This window comes from Seriola lalandi, unplaced genomic scaffold, assembly GCF_002814215.2.
Source record: "Seriola lalandi dorsalis isolate HSWRI2012SDOR001 ecotype SW California unplaced genomic scaffold, Sedor1 jcf7180002054616, whole genome shotgun sequence".
Taxonomy (NCBI): domain Eukaryota; kingdom Metazoa; phylum Chordata; class Actinopteri; order Carangiformes; family Carangidae; genus Seriola; species Seriola lalandi.
Window position 1 is genome coordinate 1,165,943 of NW_019525169.1, and position 21,437 is coordinate 1,187,379.

At 37.1% G+C, this 21,437-nt stretch overlaps 2 protein-coding genes across 4 annotated transcripts in view; one reads left to right on the forward strand and one right to left on the reverse strand.

Moving 5' to 3' along the window:
- Positions 1–21,437, forward strand: part of acad11 (acyl-CoA dehydrogenase family, member 11) — a 23,148-nt gene continuing 1,711 nt past the window's right edge. Inside the window, exons 1-19 of one of the 3 annotated variants that reach the window (XM_023420041.2) lie at positions 1–243; positions 369–468; positions 1,598–1,723; positions 1,988–2,149; positions 2,255–2,419; positions 2,503–2,644; positions 2,811–2,932; positions 3,206–3,312; positions 3,576–3,687; positions 4,203–4,280; positions 4,626–4,764; positions 5,162–5,269; positions 6,641–6,739; positions 15,146–15,215; positions 16,139–16,224; positions 16,366–16,437; positions 20,379–20,533; positions 20,680–20,796; positions 21,289–21,398. In XM_023420041.2, the coding sequence (XP_023275809.1) occupies positions 128–243; positions 369–468; positions 1,598–1,723; positions 1,988–2,149; positions 2,255–2,419; positions 2,503–2,644; positions 2,811–2,932; positions 3,206–3,312; positions 3,576–3,687; positions 4,203–4,280; positions 4,626–4,764; positions 5,162–5,269; positions 6,641–6,739; positions 15,146–15,215; positions 16,139–16,224; positions 16,366–16,437; positions 20,379–20,533; positions 20,680–20,796; positions 21,289–21,398 (2,186 nt within the window). In that variant the 5' untranslated portion in view covers positions 1–127. Of the gene's footprint in view, positions 244–352; positions 469–1,597; positions 1,724–1,987; positions 2,150–2,254; positions 2,420–2,502; positions 2,645–2,810; positions 2,933–3,205; positions 3,313–3,575; positions 3,688–4,202; positions 4,281–4,625; positions 4,765–5,161; positions 5,270–6,640; positions 6,740–15,145; positions 15,216–16,138; positions 16,225–16,365; positions 16,438–20,378; positions 20,534–20,679; positions 20,797–21,288; positions 21,399–21,437 lie in introns of all 3 variants that reach the window. The other 2 variants (XM_087177635.1, XM_087177636.1) reach the window with 2 other exon arrangements.
- Positions 6,741–13,675, reverse strand: ackr4b (atypical chemokine receptor 4b). Its single transcript, XM_023420043.2, has 2 exons — positions 13,215–13,675; positions 6,741–11,144 (listed from the first exon to the last, which is right to left on the reverse strand). The coding sequence occupies exon 2, from the start codon at positions 11,136–11,138 to the stop codon at positions 10,023–10,025; it is 1,116 nt and encodes a 371-aa protein (XP_023275811.1). The 5' UTR covers positions 11,139–11,144; positions 13,215–13,675; the 3' UTR covers positions 6,741–10,022.

Here is a 21,437-nt window from a genome sequence, read left to right on the forward strand (position 1 = left end):
ACGTCGGTGTACATCCGTAAACGGTCCGACCCGACCCAACCCTGGACTGATGGTCCGATCACAATCAACATTGCCAAAGTAATCTTACCCACGCACCTGGAAATGATTAATCCTGTCTGACTGAGACATGGAAGAGCGGACAACTCCTGTGCGAGAACAACACAAATTCAGTGTTGGCAGACTTCAGAGATATTTGTCTGCCAACTCAGTCCATAACAACACACTCACTGTCAGACAATACAGGTAAGTAAGAAAGCGTTGGTTTGTTTCAGCGTATCAGCTACGTTAAACAAGCAAGCAATAGAAAGCTAATATTGTGCAACCATGATTAGCTAACTTAACACGCTAACAGTTTATTGTCTTTCCAGTGCTGGCCAGTCAAACCCGACCTTTCTAATCCAGACACCCTCAAAAAGCTATGTTCTCAGAAAGAAACCCCCAGGTGAGCTGCTGCCAGGGGCTCACAAGGTGAGGTTTAATAAATGAATTACTTTGGTCAATGAAAAAAAAAAAAGTTTAAATACAAATTTGCTTGCAGCACTGTTGTGTGTCGTCATGTCACTTTTCCAGCAGGGGGAGAAACTTTAGTTAAAGCGACTGTCAGAAGTAAATACATGTGTATGCGTGAAAGCCACATTATAAATATGGCACTGCTTGTACCTTTCAAACGTAATGAATATAAGTGCAAAAAATATTTAAAAGGCTACTTGTCCTATATTATTACCTATGATAAATTTCTAGACATCTCCCTGTAAAGAACTAAATGATTTGGTAACGCATCGATGAAAATTCTAATCTCTATTCTATCTTTCAAGGAAACACACTAAGTACATTTTATGTACTTAGTGTGTTTCCTTGAAAGATAGATCTTAAAGACTGGTAAAACTGAAAGAGATTCACTAAAACCCCATTCTGATATATTATTTCAAACTTTTTTCCTACATATATTTTGAACTTAATGCTTGCCTGTACATAAATATTACATTTTGTTCAGATGATCACCTGTGCACAGATTGAAATCTCTATTTTAATATATAAATTAATTGGAATTAGAAGTATATCACCTACATACCATCTGCAGTTTTTGAAGAGCAAAATTACTTTTTAGAAACCTTCATATGCATTTACAGTAACATAACTTGTATAGGAAATCATATGAAACAAAACTACAAGACCTCTAAAATAAATTGTTACCATAATATCTGTTAGGAAAATTATCACATAAACTCAGGAACACCGTCTGAAGATTCATAAGAGGAACAAGTTACACACCAGAGCTCACAGTGCAAATGTTCAACGGATGCAAGATTCACACAGAAATTTATACACAGAATACGTGAGAGTGACCTTTTATTGTTGCTGAAATGAGACAGACAGACATAATAGAGCCTTATCATAGTTAATGTTTTGGTGTAGTGGCCAGGAGGAACAGCGACAACACCTGTCTTAAAAGTAAACACAATAATGGAAAGTCCTATTCAGGATAATACAGTTTCCCTTTAAGATGGTTATGTTAATCACAAAGTATCACAATTTTTCCAACAATATGGGTGATGTTTAAGCATGGTATGGTTGATATTTGTGACTTTGTTTGCAGGTGGACAGGGAGTATCGGGTGCAGAAGGCCCTGTTTTCTGCTGGTTTCCCTGTGCCTCAGCCTCTCTTGCACTGCACTGATGTTGAAGTCACTGGAACAGAGTTCTACTTGATGGAGCATGTGAAGGTAAATTTGTGCCACCAAGAGCCAAATTTCACAAGACTATGAAGTCACCAGCTGTAAATCCATTCATCTGTTATGGACTATTGGTGTTTTTCTTGACCTCTGTTCTATGATAAAAGACTCACATGGGGTGGCTTGCTGACAAACTCTAGCTTGACATACCGAACTGTTCCGCATGCTTCTAAATATGTGCTGGTGAGCTATCATGCGATGAAAAGTTAGATATTTGAAAAAAAACATAATTATTTATCCATCTCCATTGATCAGGGGCGTATATTCAGGGATCTTCGTCTCCCTGGAATGAGTCCGGCAGAGAGAACAGCTCTATATGTGGCTGCAGTGGAAGTGTTGGCAAAGCTACACTCACTGGAGCTGGAATCACTGAACCTTGAAGGGTATGGCAGGGGACCAGGCTACTGCAAGAGACAGGTGAGATAACACCTTGTACTCAGTACATCAAAATAACTTTATACATCTAATCTGGAATAACTAGTTAAATTTTTACCATTCAGAAATTTCTTTCACTCATTGAAGGTGTCCACCTGGTCGAAGCAGTACACCGCAGCAGCCCACAGAGACATTCCAGCCATGAATGAACTGTCTGATTGGTTAATGAAGAATTTGCCAGCCAATGATGATGAAGTCACGCTTGTCCATGGAGATTTCCGACTGGATAACCTGATATTCCACCCAACAGAGGTACATTTCCCCAGACAGTTATTCTTACCACTTTGCTGCATTTGACAGTTAAAAACTTCACAAAGTGTGTTTGATGTCATTAGGCACGTGTGATAGCAGTGTTAGACTGGGAGCTGTCTACCACTGGACAGCCCCTTGCAGACTTGGCATACTTCTTAATGCCGCACTACCTGCCAAGAAGTCTCAACATAATCAGCACAATGGGCAGCTTAAAAGGAATAGAAGGTAATGAAAACTAACAAAAAACAACCCTGAGCAGGATTAACAGGTGCTGAAAATGGCTGGGTAGAAAGACATGTCGTTTTCTAATACTTTTGTGTGCAGATTCACTGTATCTGTTCAGTTTGTCATTGTACCTTTCCTATCTTTTGTCTCTCCAACCAATGAGCAGGTATTCCAACTGTGGGTGATCTGATCTCCATTTACTGTAGATGCCGGGGGATCCCATCTGCTTTGCCGCAGTTGAATTTCTACCTGGCTCTGTCTGTCTTTAAAATGGCAGGAATTGCCCAGGTGTGTCCCTGTTAATGTGCCAAGTACAGCTTGCAATTCTACCCCTATTTTCCTTTTTAAGATATACATTGGAATTTAAGGAGGCAAAAGTAATAGATTAGCATGTGAGAATATAGTTTTGAAGTTGTAAATGTAGTATTATATTTTAAGTGTACTTGGAATATACAGAGAAAAACTACAAAGGAACCCAGATGGATTGCTCACTCTTTTTTTTTTCTTTTTTTTTTTAATTTCTTTTTTTTTTTTTATTCACCCACCCTTTTTATTTAACAGGGAATCTATGCTCGCTACCTACTGGGTAATGCCAGTGCACCCAATGCAGCTCAGTTCAGCCAGTGTGTGGAGCCCTTGGCTGAGGTTGCCTTGCACCTTGCACAAAGGTTGGTTGCAGTTCAAATTTTATTGATGTGTATTAATGCACTGACATCAGAATTAATATATTTTGAAGTGAAGCATTAAGATAGTCCAAACATGTTGGGATTAATAGAATCTTCGAATTCTTTGTGTTATTGTAGGCCAGAAAACAGATTAATTCCACCTGCTGATTAAACTTAAGCCAGCAACAGTTGGAATTTGGTATCCAGTTGCTGCCTCTGATACTCCCTGTTGACCTTTTTATCATGTGAGATGTGTTTCTTGCCAGGTCTCTCACAGGTGCAACAGAATACAGACTGTTCCTCCAGACAGCTAAAGGTCAGGCCATTCTCGAGCAGGTCAAAGACTTCATGAGACAATATGTGCTTCCTGCTCAAGAGGTCAGTGCCAAGTGCTCCTAAGAACAGAAGAGAGATTTGTTTGTCCGGAAGGACTTTTATTCCGGACACGAAAAGGATTTGACGGAGCACAGTGGTTCATTCATGCAATCAGAACTAATTAATTCAAGCGAGAAAACAATGACTCTGTTGATTATATAAATTATATTGCACACAGAATCATCAACTTTGGCTGGGGATCATAGTGTTCTTAATGCAGTGCAGAGATGGCATTGCAAATCTTTTTTGGGTTTATTTTCCAAAGAATTTGGCAGAGCGGAAGAGAGAGAATACCACAGATATAAAGGACTACAAATTCAGTTCTGCTGTAGAAATATCTCTAGAAATATCCTATTAACACATTTTAAAGTTGAGGAATTTCTTATTTTATGGTGCAGTTTCCAACTGATGAAAGCCACACAGTAGTGAGTGTAGTCAGCATGAAATGGGTTCATAGGTTGATATTATAATGTTCTATCTTACCAATCCACCGGGTAATTTTTTTTTTTTTTCTACAGGAAGTTGCCAAGTACTACTCCAAACACGCACAGTCTTCACAGAAGTGGCACACCCCCCAAATAATAGAGGACCTAAAGGTATGTGAGCAGATTTTTAACTTGGAAAGCACAGCTCTCTTTCCCCAGAGACCTAACAAATATTATCGAGTGTTGCGTTTTAGCAGTGTAAAAGTCTAGTATCAATCAAGCAGGTTAAATCCTGTCTAAACAGTGCACCTCCCCTCTGAGTCAGTCACATACCACAATCCATCATCATAATCAACAGTTTAGATAAAATAAAAAAAACATTTTTTTCAAATGAATGTTTTGATCTGCTCCAACTGCTTGAGATCTGTTTGTCATTTCTAACGTCTGCTTTGAATGACGTGTTCAGTTGGTGTGTGCAGATACACTCTATATAATAATGTGCATCTGTGTGTCCAGGTGAAAGCCAGGGGGGCAGGGCTGTGGAACCTTTTCCTGCCTGCAGTCAGTGGTCTCAGTCAGTTGGACTATGCCTATATTGCAGAGGAAACTGGACGCTGCCTCTTTGCCCCTGAAGTTTTCAACTGCCAGGCTCCTGGTAAAACATCCTCCACGGTGTCTGATTTTGAGATCATTTAGAGGCCATGGACAATATTATAGGTCCATTTTGGCAGTCACATGATTGTTAAGACATGGCCTTGCTCTTTGTGTATACAACATAGATTATATTTTCTCATGTTTTGGATAACATCCTCTGTAGTCAGGTAAACTCCTGTCCAAATGCCAACTTTCCAGCCTCGTTTTTATCATAACAACCATTCATGTTTCTACTCATCTGACATAAAATATAACAATCTACAAAGTCTATGTAATGCCCTCTTAAGTTATTTGTCAGATTAGTTAAAATGGTATGATTAAAATCCTGGAAGTGTATTACTTTCCAAATTTATCTCATCAATTACTGATAGACTGTATATTGTATTATTTCTCCACAGACACAGGAAATATGGAGGTGCTGCATATGTTTGGCAGTAAGGAACAGAAAAGGAAATGGCTGGAGCCTCTACTCAGAGGAGAGATCCGCTCCTGTTTCTGTATGACAGGTATATCCTTGATGGTGTCGACCTGCATCATTCAAAGATGCATACTTCATGTCACAGGGTCACTGGGCATTACAAGTCAAGTTAAATTTATTTTTAAAGAGCACATTTAAAAACATCAGGAGTTGACCAAAGTGTGTTACAAATACATTTTAGATAGAGTTAAGTAATTAAAATAAATAGATAACAACTGTTAGACACTACACACAAATCCAGTTCATATGTAAAACTTAAACAATTTCAGTGAGAATTTAAGAGCAATTACATTGAACAAGAGTATCAATTTCTCAATCCTTTAAAATTGACTGAAATTCCCCTATAGTAATCAGCTCTGACAATTTCAGGTGCTGAAGATGCAAATTATTTCAGGAAGAGGAGGCATACTGGTCAGATGCATTCATAAAGAGCAGATCAGTATAATCCAGTTAAGGTGGAGAAGTTGCTGAAATCAAGCATTTCCGTACCTGGAGGGAGAAACAGGATTTATTCCTAAAAAGAAAATTAATTTAAGTTTCAGCTTGGAAACATGGTTTTCAATGTGTGATGTGAATGACAAGTTCTGATCAATGATAATAACTAAATACTTGTTGTGACCATTTCAATTTTAAAAACTTAGCACCGTGAACTAAGTGCTGTGGTTCATCCTGAAACCTGACTGGAATTTGTCTAGAATGTTGTTGCTTGCTGAAAAATGAGCAATGAAAGCCAAGTGCAATTTATGAAAATGAAATGATTACAAAGTCTAGACTTGAGGGAGGATTTAGGAATACTTCTTGTTGTTCCTTTGGAACCAGTGTTGGGCCTAGTTACTGGGAACTGTTAAAGTTCAGTCCTTCATTGTGGTTTTTTTCTAAACGTTCCAGTGATGTTTGTGGTCTTAAAATAGCCAGGTTACACACAGCACGTCTCCTACAGACTCTGTAAAAGGCTTGTTTGAAAATTCAAATGGCAAACATTTGCTCACTATGAGTAATTTCTCCCTGTTTTTCTCCAATTTGGTTCCACACTGCTTGGAAATGGCGGCATGCCAGAGGTGATTACACTGGGTGTGAACCTCCCCACGGTTTTCATAAACACAGATGGTGATTAGTAGTGTTTTGGGGAATATATTACACTGCATGGCAAGGAGCAGCTCCATCCTGTGCTCATAAACAACTTCTGTGCGTGACTTTGTTGGGTCGTCCAACATACAGTTAAAATATGAAAATGGTATGAATGTTCTATTTATATTAACCACGCTGCATGTGGTTTAAGATGGAATCCAGAGTTTTGATTTTGGAAAAGATAGAACATAAAACAAAGGCAGGGAACTGGATATTGTTAGTCTGAGTCTCATTGCTTGTTACATATTATGCCCTGTGATCCCTTCCCTAGAGCCTGATGTAGCCTCCAGTGATGCAACCAACATGGAGTGCACTCTTCATAGGGATGAAGACAACTACGTCATAAACGGCAAAAAATGGTGGAGCAGTGGTATGTCTATTTCTATTTTTATTAGCTATATAAGAAAAGAAAACATACTTAACACCACCAAGAACACTGAAGATTTTTTTTCTAGCCCATTTAGGGCCAAATATACCATTTAATATTTATAAAACAGTAAACCTCAAAAGGAAGGTTGTTGTCCATTATGCACTGGAGAGCTTTTCCCAGAAAAAGATGGGTTTGTATGTAATCAAGATGTTGCTGTAACAAAGCACTACAGGGATAAATGCTTATCCAGACTGCTAACAATAAAAAGCATAGATGACTCACAAAGTAAACATCATATAACATAAACAACCTTCTTATGATTTCCATTTGATTCTGGAAAATGTGTTGCAGAGTAGCTTCGGTTTGTTTTTTTTGCAGGATGGATCAGTAAAAGCTTGCATACAGTTGACATTTCACCTCTGACTAATCAGTCATTGTAGATGATTCAAGATGAAAAAGTCTGCTAAATGGCCTTAAAATAAATGTAAATATCAAGTCCAGTAAAATCATCCAACTGTTGATACTTGACTTTATGCACACATTAAATGTGTTTATTCTTCTGGACTTATGACTAATCTATGAGTCATGTATGAGTCAGTTTTCTTCTGATTTACAATGCAGTTTACTCCTTGCCCACTGACTGGCTCTAAGTCACCATTCTAAAAGTAAGCCTTGGATATTAAGGATTAAATTAAGTTATTGCTTGAATATCTAAAGCTCCTATTAGTTTTTTTTTTTTTACATTTTTATCATGCACCTCTCCAGTCATTACAACATGAAAGATATTCCAGATGTTTCCTCTGACAAGGATGTGGTCTGAGGTTTTAACTCCCAGTTCAATGGAAAACAGTGGCCTGTTGTTTTCCTTGTCTTTGTCGAATCTGCAGGGAAATTCTCCTTGTCATTAAAAACATACAGTGCTATTATTTACCAAAAATGAACAGAATTTTCACTTTCAAAATGTTGTTTTCATGAGGTGCACGGTGTGTATGTTATACTGCAGGTGTGTAGTTCGTATTTTTTGAACAATTCTCTTTCTTTGACGTGAACTTTCCATCAGTAGAAAACAAATCTTCTGGGGTTGTGTGAATGGCCTCTGCCAGCATGAATATCTCTCTGTGCTACGAAAGAATGTTGATGTGTTGATGGCTGTTTCATACTTGGTGTGACCTGTGGATGCTTTTGTGTCAAACTGTATTCTTCAGGAGAGGAAAATGGATAGTTTTGTGCTTTTGCAGTAAGTCATGAAGTCCAGACAATCACTTACAACAAGAGGAAAGTAAAGCCAGGCAATGTTTTTTCTTTTGTTTTTTTTAATTGAAATTACGTTAAAGGAAAATGTTTTGCTATGGTAACTCGTTCTTTCCAAGTATCAAAATATAGCGCCCACTGCCAGCTCCTTGACGTGTTACTGGTGTTTCCCAGCAGCTGTCCAAGGGATTTGGCAGCCCTCACGATTCCCCTAAAGGAGAATTTGTTTATAAAGTTTTTCCCAAAGAGAAACGGAAAGTGAAGAATTCTCATCTTTGGTTTTTATGCTGTATGCCATTATCATAATTACACAACAGTTCCCACATTACATTGTAGTAGCTTTCTTTGGAATGACTGCTACTGGTATCGAATTAAACTTACTGGAAATATAGTCCTATCCACTTGGGTAAATGTTGACTATAACCTGAAATGATACAGTTTTCTTCATTGTTTTCCCCTTTTCTCTAAAGTTGTTTGTGGCAAACTCTGAGCAGTGAGACTGGAGGGTTTACAGATGTTGTTAGTGCACCTCTGTGGTGTGGAAGCTATAAGACTGCCGAATAGGCATGAAAATGTATTGAAATTATTCCCAGACCTTCAGTCTTTTCTCTTTAAGCTATAGGAATTTGTATTTCCAAACACACATAAAAACACAGATAATGTACACATGTATAACATTATTAGTAGTTGTTTGTGAAATGGAATCATCTTAATAATTTTGGCTTTCTTTAGGGCAACTTAAGATCATTAAGTAAAATAATCATCATTTGATGTTATAGTTTAATGGTGAGACATGTACTGCCTGCCAATACTTACTTTATCATTTCCTGTTTGAGAAAAAAGCCAATGTACATCTGGGCTAGAACATAATGAATTCCAATGAAATGCTTGTTGATATGTAACTAAGTGAGGTCACACAAGATTTATAACTTCCTTGTTTATCCCAGTAGTCTTGTGACATGCAACTTGCATGCATTACCAAGGTTACCAGTCACTCCTCTACTTAGAGACTGTTGAAAGTGTAACCTAATTTTTGTGTCTCTACTCAGACACGCCTAGTATGAACAGTATCCAGCTCCCACATATCCGAACTGTAAGGTATTATGGGGGGAAATAGGCTGACTAACAGGTACAGCAAATTGCATTCATTACATCATGCATTTGTCCAAAGCTGAAAGCAAATGGAAAGAATGGTAAACAATGACATTGTGTTATGGTTAGAGGTTTTAAAACATGGTCAGGAAACTAGCCATACTAGTGTAAACAAGTTTGAATATTGCACCATCAACTCTTTGAACTGTGGCCATCCAACACCCTAAGCCTACATTTGATATTAGGGTTAGTTTGAGCATAATGTTATATGATGGCATTGAGTAACTTCAAAGGGGAAAGGATGAAAGTCACCAGTTTTAGTAGTCTGGAGAGAGCACTTATATTCCATTTGAAATGTTATATCATTATATAAATCTATGTATTGCACTCCACTACAAAACGTTTGCTCTTTCAAGGTCATATTATTGAAATAAAAAAAAGAGATATGGTTGATTTGATTAAAAACACCATTAATGCTTAAAGCTCCTTCACGAAACACAGCACTGTGCATTGGTTTGATAGCATGGAGGAGTCCTTGCTGTTCTGTCTTCATCTGCCAAATGTTTCTTTTCTCAATGTGTCATCCGCTGTGCAATCAAACAACCCCTCAACCCAACCCAAAGCCACAGGATGTAATAAAATGAGATGCAGATGATCTCATGGAGGCAGCGTAGACTGTAATGTTGAATTGGACTTGTCGTGAGGAACCAGAGTAGCATGTCTGTCTGTCTGTCTGTCTGTCTGAAAATCATTTATACAAAATACTTTGTTTAGTGCATATAGACTCACTTTACATATACAGTGTATGTTTGTTACACTAAAAATTTATAATTATGGTTATTGACATAGCGTGGATGATAATAAAGATGTGTAAATATATATATACACAGACATACAATTTTGTAAAGGTGCTTATGAGAAAATAAATGTGTTTTGAGGCTTAAATAGTAAAGGTGCTTGTGTCTTGGTCTTCTGAACCAGACTGGGATTGCGTTTGAGTGCATGTGTTGAGTGAAATCTCCACTGCCGGCTCCTCATTGACGTGTCTTGGGTGTCTCTTGAGTCGCTGTCCAAGGCGCTTGGCAGTCTTGAGGACATGTCCCCTGAAGGAGGATCCAATGAAGGCATAGAGGACAGGGTTAATGCAAGCGTGGGTCAGTGCAAGGCTCTCTGTCACTTGAAGAGCATGATCCAGGCCCTTGCTGACATCGCAGTCGGTAACAAGGATGTAGATAACATCCATCGCTCGGCACAGCTTGACCACATTGTAGGGCAGCTGGGTGAGCAGGAATATGGCCACCACAGCCAGAAGGACTCGCAGGGTTCGCCATTTCCGGTCTCTTCGCACCCCAGCTGCCTGGCTCAGCGCCCGCCCTACCCAGCAGTAGCACACGACCATGACCAAGAAAGGTACCAAGAATCTAAGAGTGACTTCCAGCAGCTCCAGGGCAGCCTTTGCAGGTCGAGCCATGCTGTGTGGGTAGACGGCAGTACAGGCCACCCTGGTATGGGAGTGTTTCACTGTGGAGAAGATAAGTTCGGGAAGGCCCAGGAAGCTGGCTACAGCCCACAAAACCAGACACACCAGGAGCCATTGTCTCCTTACCCGGGAACCTGTCCCAGTCCTGCCTGTTGGATTTTGGGCTACAGCACGGTAGCGATCCACACTGATACACGCCAGCAGCAGCATGCCACAGCTGAAGTTGGTACTGTAGAGGAAGGAGGTGAGCTTGCAGGCTGCCGTACCCAACTTCCAGCCATGGACAGCATCAGCTGCCCAGAAGGGCAGGGTGAAGAGAAGCAAGAGGTCCGAAATGGCAAGGTTTAGGATGCACACATCTGTCAGGGTTCGTAGTCGCATCCGTGATGTGTAGACCGCCACTACCAGGGCATTCCCAGCCAGACCAACCACCAGAGCCAGGGTATAGATTACTGGGAGGAAGACACTGGCAAAAGAGCGCACTGCCTCTTTGTCACAGACACTGTGTTCGTAACTGTAATCGTAACTGTCATTTAAGCTGGATTCTTCCTCTTCGTGATAATAGAAATCTTCCATTTTTCACTGTACAGAAAAAAAGAGTACCGTTTAGGGAAGCATTTGTTTTCACTTAACCTGTTTTTAATTGCTCATGTTGTGATACATTCTATGGACTATATAATCAGTCCATTGTGTAAAAGTATAACTTCTGTGTTACTTAACAGAACAACAACAACAGTGTAAACCATGAACACCTTTTCATCAGAAACAGGAATGAGGAGTTATTTCTGTATTGTGCGTCAAAGGAATCTCTCCTGCGTGGTTTCCTTAATGAACCTAAGCCCTGTCTGTCTGAACTGTGTGTGGGCTTGAATAACCCTGCTGAACTCAATTCTGTGGAAAAAACCGACAGGAGACTTGCAGAGCATCTAATTACTTTTGAGTTCAGTTAGTTTGCATTCTGTTGGATAATAAGTGATCTACAGACATAAGAAATGACAGCTTTACTGCTGTTATCTGATCAGTGAACACAGTGATCCATGTGTACAGTTCCAATTTCTTTTCTTTCTTTTAAATAATTAATGGTATTTGCCTGTAGGAGAGTCAAAAGTCAAGAATGTCAGGAGATATGTGGAGGAAGAGATGAGGATGAAAATGCAAGTGTAGCTGAGGTCTCTTGCCAGATTCAAATCTAGGATGTTGCTTTTATTGTTCAACTCCCATTGGAGTGAGACTTTCATCCAGACTCACTGTGTCGTTAACATCCCCCTCCCCAGTTGTTCATTCCAGATGAAGGATTGAGGAACATCACGATCAAACTGAGTTGAACTTAATAATTACACTTTGGTCCGGTAGATATATTTTGTATTGTATTCAATTCACTGTGGAAGTCAGTGGAATTTAAGAAACTGAAATCCAACAGCAAAACACATTACGTGACAGGGTGTAATTCCTGTCTGGAGACCAAGACATTAAGCACCGAATATTTTGCATCTCAGGAATGTTTTGACAAATCACTCTTGCTGCTAAGAGTACAACAGTTGTTTTATGAAACACTTCCAGGTTTGTTATATAATAGGTCATTATCTCCTGCATGGGAGAAACAGGAGTTCTGAAACAGATGTTCATTTTAACACTGAAATATGTCAAGTATTCCACTGCTGTCAACAGCTGCTCCTCATGTGTAAGGGGTGCATATTAGGTTAGTTAAGTTTTTATGTTTTTATACTGATTGTTTATTTGGTTTTATTCGGCATTCACAAGTTAAATTTAGATAAAGTCCTAATCATTTTTTAGTATTAGTATTAGATTTTAGTAGTGGAGTGACATTTTTGTTTACATTTGGATGAAATGAATAAAAAGATATAGATATCAGTAAAATCACTGAGACAAAAGTGCCATTTATTCTGACAGCTGAGGTATAAGTGAAAATAACAGTGCTTACACTCTTCAGCCACAATAATTAATACGGTTTTAATGTTGTGAATACTGTATATATACAGTAAATTTAGTTGTGCACACACATGTGCACCCACCCACGTGTGTGTGCGTGCGTGTGTGTTTGTGTGTGTGAGACAGTTTTTTCCATCGGGAAATTGGTCTCAGACTTTTGGACCCCACTGTACATATTGTATACAGTAGATACACACAACCAACCATAATATTAAAACCAGTTACCAGTTTAAATGTTGTGGCTGATCGGTGTGTAATAATAATGATGTATTTTGGTCATGTTACTGATCAGAAAACTGTTTTACAAAGAGCAAAACAATTAGGAGACAAACATAAACAGGGAAGCTAAATGCAACAGGTTTAGCTTGTTTTGACTACCTCCCTATGGTTATAATGATGTCATAAAACGTCCAGGACTTTGACTGTTCATCTAACACTAAAGTGAACCTTAGACTAAAAACAAGGCACAATACTTTTCCATATATTTCATGGTGATGATTAAAATGTAAAATATAGCATGCCTAGTTTCTTAACTTAAAATTAACAATACAAACATATAAAATAACATTAGAAAAAAACTAAATCCCTAACAACAATTCATACAAAAGTCCATCAGTACATAACATGGTGAAGATTCTTAGTCTTGTCATAGTTTGACTTGTTTTTTTAGTTGAAAACTTAAAGTTGATAACACTTTCTTACCTTGTGTCTGTTCCTTCAGTGAGATTGGTTGATGATAGTAATCCTTTTTTTTTTTTTTTTTTCCCCAATCACACACAAGCAGTTGTTGTGAATCCTGAGGAGAAAAGTTGTATGCACTGCGGGACTGAAGTGACTGATCTCTTTGCCTCAGCCCGCCCCATTCCCTGCACTGCTCACACTCCACCACGTAGCTCTCCATTCAAGTGTGTGTGTGTGTGTGTGTGTGTGTGTGTGTGTGTGTGTGTGATTTAGCACGACGGATGTATAAAAAGAAGAGATATAAAACTTCTGTTTGTTTTTATATGCTGTACTGAGCAAAGAACTGCAGAGAGAAGCTGTTTTTCAATCTCAGATCAGTTGTGAACTTAATCTCCCATTCTTGATGTCACACAGGGAGTGCCCTGGCAGCTGCCCTTTTGTTTATGTATGTGCAAGAAAAGATCACGTTTGTCCCATTTATAAAGCTTTTTGTGTTGTTTGTGAAGTTTGCTGGAATGTTGTGTGCATTGTTTACCAACCTCATTCACATCAGCAAAGATCCTGTGGACTAAACCTTCTATTTTAGATACTTTTAACATGATTTTATTGAATGATGCACAGTATTTTGGTTTCCATGGCTTTTGTTTTTCTTATTAATAGTGTTTCCTTATTTCAGCTTCCTCAAAAATGGTCAACTTACTTTTAATGTCTCTCGTTTCTATTTCTCTCTCTTCATGCATCTGTATATAAATAAATGAATTAATAAAATCACCAAAGCAAAAGGATTTGGGAACAAAAAAATAAATAAAAGCATGCCTCCATAAAAATTTTGAAGTCAAACTGTTTTGGCAAAAAAAAAAAAAAAAAAGCTTTAGTTTTTGTAGTATGTCAAACTGACAAAGATTTTCAAAAATGTAGCAACATGAAATATTTGGACGTCATTTTCTCGGGAAAATGGATTACACTTGGACTTGGGAGGTTTATTTTCATTCCTGTGATGATAAGACATGTATGGGCAGGACTGGTGAATGACAGCAGGGCTCAGCCTCTATCATCTTATGTAAGGGTTCACAGGAAAACCCAACCTGCCCCCGAGCCAAACGGGCCTTCCTATATGTGGGTTTTGGGTGGAGTTGGGTGTAAAGTTTTTATGCTTTTGTTACAGTGCAAGCATAATGATTTAAACTGTCTGTGATTGCAGAAACAAACATTGAAGGCTAAACATCTGTCAGATTGCGTTTGTTTCAGTGTTCACATGTACTCCTGCTGTGATTCTCATACAGTGATTATTCAGCCACTGTTGATGTCTCGTCTGTAGCTGTCTGGTGTCCATATGTCCTGTCCTTAGGGGACAGTTTTGACGGAAATATAAACAGGAAGGCAGACCATTGGTCACCCTGACTGTGCCTTAGGGATCCAAGGTCACAAAGACCACTTTGTCTGTTTGCCTTGTCTGTCTACTCTGAAAGTGGCCTCCCAGCTAGGGAAATACCAAAGTATTCTGCATTTGGTCAGTATTACAGTGTGCACTGCAGTTATCTGGTTATCAAACAAATCACATCATCATTCTGAGTCCAATGTATCTGTTTTTATAATATCTATATACATTGTCATTGCTCTCTAGTGGGAGTTTTGTACAGGGTGCATATTTTTTCACAATAAAATAATCTTCTTTTTTTTTTCCAGAAATGGCATAATCCATAATTTTTTTAGCTTCTCTCCAATCTGAAAGTTATTATATGTGAAAGAATCAAACTCCAAAATATAATTCAACCTGTGGGTTTCTCAGCTGGTCGTTCTCGTGCCATAAATCTCTCACTACACATTCGTGTTTGGTACTTCCCAGTCAGTTTCCGAACCACCCTCTGGTCATAGAAAGGTTAAGGACAGAGTGAGTCCCCAACAAGACACGAATACAAATGAATCAGTGGATTTCTGAATGTTCCCAAAAGGTGCTGGCAATCCCCAATGCAAAGTGGCCATTGTGATGGGCAGGAGCAGTTCTCAGGATGTTAGCAGCAGGTCAGTGGAACAGTCATGTGATGAAGAATACTTGCATGTTTGTTTCCTCCTCTGGTGTTTGGGAATTTAAGAAAGATACTTTTTCTGTGTTAGTGCAAGAGTTCAGGCTTCTGATGTTTTTAACCACAGGTTTTATTATTCCAGGATTGGGTTACACTTTATTTGGACAGTCTGCCCACAGAGTTTAGAGTATTTGTAACATTTCACTAATCTTGATTCAACATTCTAATGTTCAACCATGTAATAACAAATATTCAACCAACAATTGTTAAACCATGTAATGGTTAGGGTCAGCAAAACAGATGAAGTGTTGAATCTCAACTAATAACCTTTTGAAATATTACAAATACAAATAGAAAAAATCTCAGTAGGCAGACTATCCATATAAAGTGCCACCCAGGATTTATGTTAGCAATATTCCAGTTCTACCAATTCAATGGTACTCTTCACATTTTATATGAATTGTTTCATATTTAAATGCTTCTGTGCTTGTGTGTGCACCTTTGCACTGTATTTGACAGGCTAATTCTCCCACTGAACCTCCTCTGTTCTACTTTTATAATGGAAATGGACTATGTTTAGGGGCAGGGTGTACTTCCCAGCATGCACATGCATTTTAATAACTGCTTAGTGTTTCTACCTTGAGGTTTGTATCACAAGGCAGAACAATGTATCAAATGAATCTTGTTTTCATCTTTCAATCTTGTTGTCAGTTAAATCTTGTGGTTGACATGTATTTGGCACTAATCTTTATCCAAAGCTCATTGGTTATGAGCATTTGGGATGTAAAACTGAAACAACCACACCCAAGATATGTAATACATTTTTTCATTCTTTTGTTGCCACAACAATGTAACAAAACACACACCCAACTGTGTTTGCAAAGAGAGTGAAATAACCCTGTTTATAAATTTGTTTCTTAGGCATGACCAACACAGTATGATCCTCGTACCTATGGACACATCAGGTGTAAAGCTTGTCAGACCACTCACCGTGTTTGGACAAGATGGTAGGATTATACCTGTCATTACAACTTCATGTACTTATGTTTTCCTGTTTTTCCCGTATATTAATTATCTCTTTGCACACAAAATGACAAATCTGCTTTCCTCGCCAAATGTAACCATTTTCACCCCGTTTGTGTGCTCAGACGCTATCCATGGTGGACACTTTGAAGTACATTTTGAAAATGTGCGTGTTCCTACCTCCAACATTATTCTAGGTAAGACTGTATTCAAGGCCAGTCCAATGCATGAGCGAATTAAGCGACTGCTTAGGGACCCCATGGCCCCCCCTTGATAGCCATGGGGTCCTTACTAGAATATGTCCTTACTATACTATGATGTTCATATGCCTTGTTATACTATGTTGTTTTTATGGCTTTTTATGCCTTAATATACTATGACGTTTTTTATTACTTTATTCCTTACTTTACTATGACGTTCATATGCCTTACTATACTGTGGCATTTTTATGCCTTACTGTACTATGGCATTTTTATGTCTTACTGTACTATGGCGTATTTTTAAGCCTTACTATACTAGGACTTTTTTAACATTTGCCACACGATTACTTTTTATTCCTTACTATACTATGTTGTTTTATGTCATACTATACTGTGTCGTTTTTATTATATTTTTATCCCTTTCTATACTATGACGTTTTTATGCCTTTATATACTATGACGTTTTTATGCCTTTATATACTATGATGTTTTTATGCCTTACTATACTATGACGTTTTTATGTCTTACTATACAATGTCGTTGTGAGTTTTTATGCCTTACTATACCATGTTGTTTTTATGTCTTACTATACGATGACATTTTTATGCCTTACTATACTATGACATTTTTATGCCTTACTATATTGTGTCGTTTTTATGACTTTTTATGCCCTACTATACTATGACATTTTTGTGATTTATTATACTATGACGTTTTTATGCCTTACTATACTATGACATTTTTATGCCCTACTATACTATGACATTTTTATGCCCTACTATACTATGACATTTTTATGCCCTACTATACTATGATGTTTTTATGCCTTACTATACTATGTCCTTTTTATGCCTTTGTATACTATGTCGTTTTTATGACTTTTTATGCCCTAGAATACTGTGACATTTTTATGCCTTACTATACTATGTCATTTTTAATGACTTTTTATGCCCTACTATACCATGACATTTTTATGACTTATACTATGACGTTTTTATGCCTTACTATACTATGACATTTTTATGCCCTACTATACTATGACGTTTTTATGCCTTACTATACTATGACATTTTTATGCCTTACTATACTATGACATTTTTATGCCTCACTATATTGTGTCGTTTTTATGACTTTTTATGCCCTACTATACGATGACATTTTTATGCCCTACTATACTATGACGTTTTTATGCCTTTGTATACTATGACGTTTTTATGCCTTACTATACTGACATTTTTATGCCCTACTATACTATGACATTTTTATGCCCTACTATACTATGACGTTTTTATGCCTTTGTATACCATGTCGTTTTTATGACTTTTTATGCCCTAGAATACTATGACATTTTTATGCCTTACTATACTATGGCGTTTTTATGACTTTTTATGCCTTACTATACTATGTCGTTTTTATGCCTTACTATACTATGATGTTTTTTGACTTTTTGTGCCTTACTATATTATGATGATTTTTGACTTTTTGTGCCTTACTATACTATGACATTTTTATGCCTTACTATACTGTATCGTTTTTATGACTTTTTATGCCTTTCTATACTATGACATTTTTATACCTTACTATACTATGACATTTTTATACCCTACTATACTATGTCGTTTTTATGCCTCACTATATTGTGTCGTTTTTATGACTTTTTATGCCTTACTATATACTATGATGTTTTTATGACTTTTTATGCCTTACTATACTATGACGTTTTTATACCCTACTATACTATGTCGTTTTTATGCCTCACTATATTGTGTCGTTTTTATGACTTTTTATGCCTTACTATACTATGATGTTTTTATGACTTTTTATGCCTTACTATACTATGACGTTTTTATGCCTTACTATACTATGTCGTTTTTATGACTTTTTATGCCTTACTAATACTATGACGTTTTTATGCCTTACTACCCTGACGTTTTTATGCCTTACTATACTATGTCGTTTTTATGCCTTACTATACTATGTCGTTTTTATGACTTTTTATGCCCTACAATACTATGACATTTTTATGCCTTACTATACTATGGCGTTTTTATGCCCTACTATACTACGTTTTTATGACTTTTTATGCATTACTATACTATGTCATTTTCATACCTTACTATACTATTATGTTGTTAGGACTTTTTATGCCTTACTATACTATGTCGTTCTTATGCCTTACTATACTATGATGTTTTTTGACTTTTTGTGCCTTACTATACTATGACATTTTTATGCCTTAGTATAATGTATCGTTTTTAGGACTTTTTATGCCTTTCGATACTATGACATTTTTATACCTTACTATACTGATATTTTTATGCCCTACTATACTATGACATTTTTATGCCCTACAATACTGTGACATTTTTATGCCTTACTATACTGTATCGTTTTTATGACTTTTTGTGCCTTACTATACTATAATGATTTTTGACTTTTTGTGCCTTACTATACTATGACATTTTTATGCCTTACTATACTGTATCGTTTTTATGACTTTTTATGCCTTTCAATACTATGACATTTTTATACCTTACTATACTATGACATTTTTATACCCTACTATACTATGTCGTTTTTATGCCTCACTATATTGTGTCGTTTTTATGACTTTTTATGCCTTACTATACTATGACGTTTTTATGACTTTTTATGCCTTACTATACTATGACGTTTTTATGCCTTACTATATACTATGTTGTTTTTATGACTTTTTATGCCTTACTATACTATGACGTTTTTATGCCTTACTATACTATGTCGTTTTTATGACTTTTTATGCCTTACTATACTATGTTGTTTTTATGACTTTTTATGCCTTACTATACTATGACTTTTTTATGCCTTACTATACTATATCATTTTTATGCCTTACTATACTATGTCGTTTTTATGACTTTTTATGTCTTACTATACTATGACGTTTTTATGCCTTACTATACTGTGTCGTTTCTTTATGACTTTCTATACCGTAGCATTTTTGTGACTTTTTATGCCTTACTATAATATGACATTTTTATACCTTACTATCCTATGACATTTTTATACCCTACTATACTATATCATTTTTATGCCTTACTATACTATGTCGTTTTTATGACTTTTTATGTCTTACTATACTATGACGTTTTTATGCCTTACTATACTGTGTCGTTTCTTTATGACTTTCTATACCGTAGCATTTTTGTGACTTTTTATGCCTTACTATAATATGACATTTTTATGCCTCACTATACTGTGTCGTTTTTATGACTTTTTATGCCTTACTATACTATGTCGTTTATATGACTTTTTATGCCTTACTAAGCTATGACGTTTTTATGCCTTACTATATACTATGATGTTTTTATGACTTTTTATGCCTTACTATACTTTGTTGTTTTTATGCCTTACTATATTATGATGTTTTCTGACTTTTTGTGCCATACTATACTATGACGTTTTTATGACTTTTTATGCCTTACTATACTATGTCGTTTTTATGACTTTTTATGCCCTACAATACTATGACATTTTTATGCCTTACTATACTATGGCGTTTTTATGCCCTACTATACTACGTTTTTATGACTTTTTATGCCTTACTATACTATGACCTTTTTATGCCTTACTAAAACATCATAGTATAGTTAGGCTTAAAAACGTCACAGTATAAAAAGGCAGAAAGTATTCATAGTATAGTAAGGCATAAAATTGTCACAAAAACGTAATAGTAATGTAAGGCATAAAAACGTCATAGTACCTATAATTCCATAAAAATATACAATATGATTCCTTGTCTTTGTTAAGCCCAGATTTATTGTCCACACACAAAAATTACGTGTATAGGGTGACTAGCACAGAATGCAATTCCTAATTCCAATTTCTGTCCTCTATTAGTCATGGTATTACTTTCTGTTATTTCTGTGGGTTCTTTCCCCCTGTGCATTCTTTTCCAGGAGAGGGCAGGGGATTTGAGATTGCCCAGGGTCGTCTGGGGCCAGGCAGGCTGCACCACTGTATGAGAGCTGTTGGCCTGTCAGAGTTGGCACTGGAGCTGCTTTGTCACCGGGCTGCTACCAGGCACACATTTGGAAAAAAACTGTACCAACATGTAAGTGAACTTCTAACCACAGATTCCTCCAACTTGAATTTCAGGGCTGTGGCAGCATGTGTTGAGTTCTTTCCTGCTGTTGACACCTAGTGGACAGATTTTTTAGACACAACTTGAGTAAATATCTGCGTTATCTGTGTGCATAGGAAGTTGTTGCTCACTGGATAGCAGAGTGTCGTCTCATGATTGAACAGACCCGCCTGCTGACTCTACATGCTGCTCATGCACTAGATACAGCGGGTAGCCGGGCTGCTCGCAAACAGGTAACACTGTTAGTCTGCTATTCCTTTTTGGATATAGTCACATGCTGTCCTAATTGTAAACAGTACATGCTAATGTTTATAGCAAACTGCTTTTGCTGTTAGACTACAAGTCATATTTAAACAATTTATACCTACAGAAAATTATACTTTTCCTGTCGGATGTTACATTGACTTACGAGACACCGTCAGTTAAACTTAATAATGTGACAGTAAAACTGTTTTTCCAAAGTTAACCACTTTTAGTTGTTTCACTACCATCTGCAATTAGTTTGTTTTTTTACAGCTGTGAGCAACTCCCTCATCTCCGATTACGTAAATAGCACTCTTAAATCAGGAGTTTTTTAGTATGAAAACTGTTATAACTATACTCGTACTTTATCATTTTCCAGTGTGTACAAACAATACAATAGATGTTAAGTATGCTTAGATTTAATATGTAATATTGATTTGGGACACAGCTACAGGTTTTACTGTTACTGGTCTACTTTTTAGATTGCTATGATTAAGGTGGCAGCAGCCAGGATGGCCTGTAAGGTGGTTGACTGTGCTATACAGGTTTATGGAGGTGCAGGTGTGTCTGGAGACTTCCCACTAGCACAGATGTGAGTATACTCTGTTACAAATGAGAATATGCATAAAAT

Coding starts and splice junctions, on each gene's coding strand:
- ackr4b (XM_023420043.2), bottom strand. CDS start 11,138: ATGGAAGATTTCTATTATCACGAAGAGGAAGAATCCAGCTTAAATGAC.